Here is a 7,020-nt window from a genome sequence, read left to right on the forward strand (position 1 = left end):
CAGTTCTTTGTCATTGACTTCTTCTGGGGACATATTTCATCTCAGTTCATCAAGCCCTGCAAAATAGTGCCTGCCTTCATGGGAGGCTCAGGGGTTGCACCTGGGGAGCACTGGGGAAGAGGAGGAGTGTTATTTGACCACGAAGCACAGGGTTGGCTGAATGATGGGCTCTCCCTGTGCTATGTCTTGAAAAGCGTTTGGCAACATGGGAGCTAATGTATGAGCCAAAGAACCCCAGGTTTATAAGGTGCATTCCCAAAGCCGTGGCACAGCCACGAGCCTTCTGAGGTAGCCAAGGCTGACTGGCTTCTCCCTGCTCTGACCACCTTGTAGCTCTTTCTGAAGTATTTCTGTCTCCAGCTGGGATCTTGAACGTGCTGCTTTTAGGACCATTCATAGTGAGACACAGACCATGTTTAGTCTAGCAGAAGCCATGTGTCCCTGTAGCAGCCTGTTTGTTTCTTGCCCCTCTACAGAAGGGTTGAAACAGTCGAGCTCCTACTGAGTTTGCACCGAGGGACCCGTCTGGGTGCTGCTAAGGCCAAGGGTTGTGGATCTCTTTATGGTCCAGGATCTGTTTATACATTGCTCCTCAGTTGATTCATGCTGCTCACTAGCATTTGTTGTTGTTACAGAAACCACACGGGCTGCAATAAAGAGTTCAACAGGCCTGACAAGCTGAAGGCTCACATACTGTCCCATTCGGGTAAGTGCAGCTCTGACCATGCTGCCGGTGGTGGGGAATGAAGTGGCTGGGATTTTCCGTGGTGCTGCAGGAGCATGTTACAGAAGGAGTAAGCCTGAGAAACAGGAGAGAGCAAACTGTGAAAGTGCTTCTGCTTTATACCCCCAGAAGCGCAAGATGTTCCTTCCAGGTGCTTTTCCTGCGGTGTCCCTCCACCCACCGCTCAGCTAACACAGCTACTGGGGAGTTTCCTGTGGGAGAATTTTCCACTGCGTGCAGTACAGTGTTTCCCAGATAGAGGCCTGAATTCTTGATATAATTTATTAGCTTTAGATTCTTTTTAATCTCAGTTGCTGCAGGCCTGTTTAAGTGAGCTTGCATTTACAGCTGTGTCTAAGCTTTGGTCTGTTTTCTAAGGCAATATACATCGGTAGGCAGGGCCTGCTGGTAAGACACAGAAGCAGAGCTGGATTACTCATTGTGTTTGCTGTCAAATGAATATCCAGAGTGCTCTGTGCACTCTTCCCCAATACCATCTCACATGCAAAAGGAGATCTTTTGGGATTTGATTCCCTTCTCTCTGTGTTCCAAAAATGATGCTCCCACTCCTAATAAAGACAGATAATTTATTCCCATGCCCTAGGGAATGTTCTGACTTTTGTCTCTTGGGGTCAAACTGAAACCCTTTTCTTGTGCCTGTTCTGTCCAAAGCCTTGCAGAGTGTGATCAGATGGGACTGTGCTGACAGTGCAATGGGTGGTTTGTTTCAGACTGTACATTCCCATACTTGGGAGGGAAAAAAAAAGTGAATTTTTTTTGCTTACCAAATACACTTGAAAAAAATCAGAGTTTAAGATTGTTTTGCATTTTCATCACAATTACCTGACATTTTTTTCTGGTGATATTTTAATCCTCTTATTTGAGGCAAGAACTATTGTTTTAGCCCTTTGTAAACACAGACATTCAAGGTGTAGCCGTTCACCTTTTTCTGACTGCAAATTTGCCTGCCACAGTGTCTCCTCCCTCTATCAGGGAACATCTCCTTGGAAGAGGAGATGAAGCACGCCCTTAGCGCGGTGCAGATTTTCCTGAAGGATGCAGGGTCTCTAACCGAGCTCTCTCTCCTCCGGTGCTCTGTGCAGGGATGAAGATCCACAAGTGCCAGTACTGTAACAAGTCCTTCAGCCGACGAGCCCACATGATAGAGCATCAGCGCTCACACACCGGCAACTACAAATACCGCTGCCCCACCTGCAGCAAAGGCTTCACGCGCCACAAGTACATGAAGGACCACAAGTGCCGGCTGGGCTCACCCAAGGACAAAGACCTGCAGCTCAGGAAGCCCCAGAAGAAGCGGGTGGCGCGGGGGCGCAAGGCGGGCCTTTCCCTCCCCAACCAGCTGGGTCTGGCAGAGCTGAAGGATGGTGCTGCTGGGGAAAGCCCCCCTGAAGGTGGCCCTAACAAAGGACCGTTCCAGGAGTCAGATGCGGTCCTGTCTATTGTGGTTGGTGGGTCAGGAGCTGGTGACTCGGACCTTGTAGTTCCTGGGCAGCCCAACAGCATTGCGTCTAATTTGGCGCTGGCAGAACTGCAGACTGCCTCGGATGGCCCTTGCACCATGCTGGCTGTCCCTGTTTACATCCAAACAACGGAGTGATAATGCATAGAGCCACTGTGTGGCTGAGGGCTGCTGCTGGGGCTGTCAGACTCGGTGCTGAAATTTATCCCAGTGAAAAAGACCAAAGCTCTTGTGGGAAGGTAGATGGATATGGGAGAGAATGGCTTTCATCTCCACTTGTTCTTCCTGTCCTTGGGCAGAGGACTGCTTGGAAGCCACCAATGGCTACAAGGCACTGAAGAGAGTGGCTCCATTGTTTCTTGTCCCTCTGCATCACTGGTCAGCCTAGGGCAAGAAAGACTAAGATCCCTGAATCAGGGTAAGAAGAAGGAGCATGCAAACTTGCAACAAACAGAGCTGCTGAAATCAGGTGGCTTTGCAAATCACAGCCTGTCCCATCTGTGGTTTTTTTGACCTAAAAGCTGTATTGCCCAGTATTTGGGTGGCCTTTCCGAGAGCAAACAATTGATCCTTCCTAGTGGAAGCAAGTTCATCCTGAGATCCTTTGGGAACACTGTTCAGAAATACCCTGATAGGCTTATCTCTGGTATCTTTCTCCTCTCTGTCTCTATCAGTAGAAAGATCACCTTGTCTGTACTACATGTGTTATAAACACCATGGACCTCCTGTGCTGTGTGGAGTTGGAGGGTGGGAGCACGTGCGTGTGTCGCCTCTTCTGTCTGGTTGGTATTCCTTCCACTGTGTTTGTTCTTTTCATGTTTTTTTCTCCATATCCAAGGATCTCCAAGTGCCTTAGACATCAATGAGTCAATCCTTGTGACAGTTAAACGTGACACCCTTTGTGTCCAGTGAGGGAGACTAAGGCCTGGGTGACGTGACCTGTCCAGGGTCACACAGGAAACCTGTGATGCATCCATGAGCCAGTTTTCTAGCATCAGCTCTGGGCTGGGTGCTGCAGGATACTTCTGTGCACTTCTCTGTCAGCTGTTTCCCAGCCTGTGCATTCCCTTAGCTCAGTTCTATGTGCTGGTTGGTAGTAGTTTCAGTGGGTCGCTGGCAGGTGGGGACTTGGTGTGGTTAGGTAGCAAGAAAGTCTGGTGTGACGGGGGCAATTTCTGTTGTCTGCTTGGCTTCTCCTCTCTGATTTCCCAAGCAGGAGTCCCAAAGCCAGCACGAGAGCACCAGACCCAGGAACTGAAAATTACCATTGTGCAATGTTGGTAAAGGAGGTTGGTCTGCTCTCCCGTGCTTTCTTCCTGCTCCATGTGTAGGCTAGCTGAGCTGAGCTTTCCCTGGTGAATTTGTGTGATGAGCTGCTAAGTTGTCTGTAGATGTCAAATGCTGCATTTCCAGCCTGTTTATCCGGGGGTGGTGCAGAGCAGAGCATGGGTTCAGTCAGTCCCAGGTGCCAAAACTCCGGCTGCGGAGTCCCCTGCCTTGTCATCTGGGAAACACTGGGTTTTTCTGGCCACTGGAGCAGTCAGCCCAGTGTTACTGGTCTTACTGGCCTGACCCTGATGCCTGCCTGAGCTCCAGCCCATCACTTGACCTCAGGGTGCTCTTCCTGTCTCCTTGTGGTGTATTTTGCTCAAATCTTAAAAATAGCAGCTTGCAGAGACAGCATGCTGGTGCCATGCCCATCGTGGTGCCTCCTCCTGGTGACATGTGCTCCCAGACTGCACCCAATCTAACGACAGGTTATGTTGTCACCCTTGGAAGACTGTCACGTGGTCTGTGTCAGTATGGGTCCTGCCACGAGTTCACTTTGCTCGCTCACTTTTTGCCCATTTCACTTTTTTCTGATGCTTTTGTACCTCCTGCTGTTGGCGGGTGTTAGGAAACGGAGCACAGGGTTTGCAGGGGGAGGCTGAGAGAAGCGGGGGTTGTGCAGGCTTGAGAAGAGGTCTTGCTGCTGCCTAACAGGAGGGGGTGGAGAAGGTGGAGCCAGGTTCCTCAGAGGTGCACAGGGATGGGACGAGAGGCAACAGGGACATGTTGGAACATGGCAACTTCTGACTTGATATAAAGAAAAGAAATTTCTACCAAGAGGGTTGGTCAAAGGAAGGAGGCCGCAGAGAGGCCGTGAGATCTCAGTGGTGATACTCCAAATTCGATAGAGTATCCTGCTCCATGTGGAAGCGCTTGGGAGGAGGTGGCTGGGCTGGAGACCTCCAGATGGCCCTTCCTACTTACGTGTTTCTGTGTTTCTGTGAAATGCCTCGTCTGCTTTGAAGGGCAGAGTTTATTTGCCCACAGTGTTTGTTTTAAATACTTAGTTCTCGCAGAAGGGGAAGAGTACCAGGAAATAGTTTTCTAAATATACTTTTCCTATTTTCCTCCCCTCTGTGCCCGCACTGTACGGTGTCATTATGTGGTCTCTGGCACTTGCTGCAGTGCTGCAGTCCGGTCTATTTTGAGATGAAGATGTATGGGTGCAGCACTCCTTTAGCTTGGAGGCACTGTCTGGAGGCCTGGCACAGGCCAGCCAGTCTAAATGAGATACTGGAAGGTGGTTTCCACTGGCTACGCTGAGTGTAATTCAAGGGGTGGAAGCAGAGCCACAAAACAGCCTCATATGTGACTGTGGGACACCGGGGCTGAAAGATGCCACACTGTGTGCTTGGTGTGTGTTTGCATGTGTGGTAGTGTTAAACTGAAACAAGTTTTATCTTGAGGATAATGATTGTCCTCTTAGAGTAAACCTCAGAGCTATTATATGTAAGATAATATACCAGAAGTCCCTGATCAGAGAGGGGCCAGGCTGGCGGGTTGTGCAGCTCTTGCCTTTGGAAGCTCTGTGGATGCGAGTCCTGCGCCTGTCTGATGGATGCTGCAGCCCCAGGGGGACTGGCAGAGGGAAGGACGGGTGACTGCCTGCAAGCATGGTGGCCCCGCTCCCCTGCTTCCCAGCTGGGCTGGCTGCACTGGAGCAACAGCGGGTCCTGGCAGCCCCTGCGGAGCTGCTCCTGGAGGCTCACTGCGCTTCCTGTGGAAAGGAAAAAAAATGCAGTTATTTAAAACAACAACAAATGAACCCCTCTCCTCTGTAGCCATACTGCCTGCAGGTTAAATTTTGCCATGGAAGGAAATGTCACAGGAAAAAGAATTTAATTAGAAGAGTAAATGAGACTCACTGAGACGTCGTGAGTTACATGCAGTCATCAGTACTATTCAGTACGCGGGGACCAGTTGTGCAGGGAAGGTGCCTTATCACAGCAGGCCACGAATTTCAGAAATGCTCTTTCCTCCTTGATGTCCCAGTCCTGTCCAGCTGGTTAGGCTCCTCAGCAAACCTGGAGTCAGTTAGGATGGCTACAAGCTCTTTTTTCCTGCTGGCCAAAAGGAAAGAATTCTACCCAGAATACCCACTGTTCCGCTACAGTGTGGGCTGAGGTGGATCTAAGCTGCTCAGGTCACTGATTTTGTCTCAGCACCTTTCCACAGGACCGGTTCCATCCTCCGTCCTGGGTACAATCATTTTCTTTACAAAACCAGTCAGAAGCATCTTGACATTTTCGGGAAGTTCCCTGGATTAGCCCAGGTCCAGGGCCATCCCCTGGGAGAACTGGAGCCAATGCTGGATCGGAACAAAGGTCCGTGGTGCTCAGCATCCACTTCTGACAGCAGATGTTTTGGTGACAGTAAGAAAAGGGCAGGTAAAAGCTGTACCTCCCCTCGGAACTCTTCTGGCCTCCGATGTCATCAGTTGGGGAGTTCCTATAAGCCTCTGTTGATTTTTCTTGTGGATTTTTTTTATCGTTCTTGCATATCTGCCATTACAACGTTAACAAGGTAGAAAGAGGCAGGATCTATTACACAGCGTTGTTGCTAAACTCCCACTTTGTACATAAAGAGGCTGTCTTTAATTATATTACCCAGTGCACTGCTTTTTCCCACTTGCTGGGGGCATGAAAAGGCTCTCTTGCCCAAGAAGCTGTTGTTTTTGTTCATTTTTCCTCTTTGCCATTTGGTGCGTATATCCCAGCCTGTTTTGTGGAGCACTAACTAGTCCAACCCTGCTCAAAAGCAATGATTAATTTTCTTGGGTGACTTCCAGTGGTAAACACTACTATTGTCTGAGCCTGTTATTAATTAACGTGTTTTCACAACACCACTGTGAGTGGAGAGGGGGGTGTTTATGACTTTTACGGATGATCAAGGCCAAGCACAAAGAAACAAAAGTCAAAAGTATCCAGTAAAGGTTGGTATGGGGCTGAGGCACTTTAAGAGTTGATTTCTTCGTTTGACTTTGGACTCTGTACATAGGCACTGTGGTCATATAGCATGGAATTATGTCCGTGCTGCCTCCACAGGTGGGAATGTGTGACTCATGTATCCAGGAAATAAGGAACTCACAATTAGTCACCACCAATTAAGCAATCGTGACTATTTAAATACTTGCAAAGTGGGAAACTTTAAAAAAAAAAAAAAAAAGAGGGAGTTTCACCCTGTGTTATCTCAACGCCTCAGTGAGCTGTGCGCAAGTGGCGGCCTTTGAGTGACACATTAAGGGCGGTGATGGGCAGCGGTGTGCTCTCACTTGCTGTGTGGACCAGCACCAGAGCAGGAGGTGACATTTTGGGACGGGCACCCGGTCCCCCTCACGGCGGGGACGGGAGGCCCCGCTCCTGGGCCGTGGCCGGAGAGGGCGGGCTCCCACGGGAGTTTCTGGGTGGCCCCGTGTGCCCCGCTTTTTCCAAGCCGCCCGCCTGACCCTCGCTCCAGCCCTCAGCCGCCGGTTCGGCTCCACCTTCCG

General features: G+C 50.0%; 1 protein-coding gene across 1 annotated transcript in view; it reads left to right on the forward strand.

Annotated features, from left to right (window-relative positions):
- Positions 1-2,929, forward strand: part of ZNF341 (zinc finger protein 341) — a 16,627-nt gene extending 13,698 nt beyond the window's left edge. The window contains exons 14-15 of the mRNA XM_009892114.1: positions 636-706; positions 1,828-2,929. Of these exons, the coding sequence (XP_009890416.1) occupies positions 636-706; positions 1,828-2,342 (586 nt within the window). The 3' untranslated portion in view covers positions 2,343-2,929. The remainder of the gene's footprint in view (positions 1-635; positions 707-1,827) is intronic.
- Positions 2,930-7,020: the final 4,091 nt, after the last annotated feature.

This window comes from Charadrius vociferus, unplaced genomic scaffold, assembly GCF_000708025.1.
Source record: "Charadrius vociferus isolate BGI_N301 unplaced genomic scaffold, ASM70802v2 scaffold409, whole genome shotgun sequence".
Taxonomy (NCBI): domain Eukaryota; kingdom Metazoa; phylum Chordata; class Aves; order Charadriiformes; family Charadriidae; genus Charadrius; species Charadrius vociferus.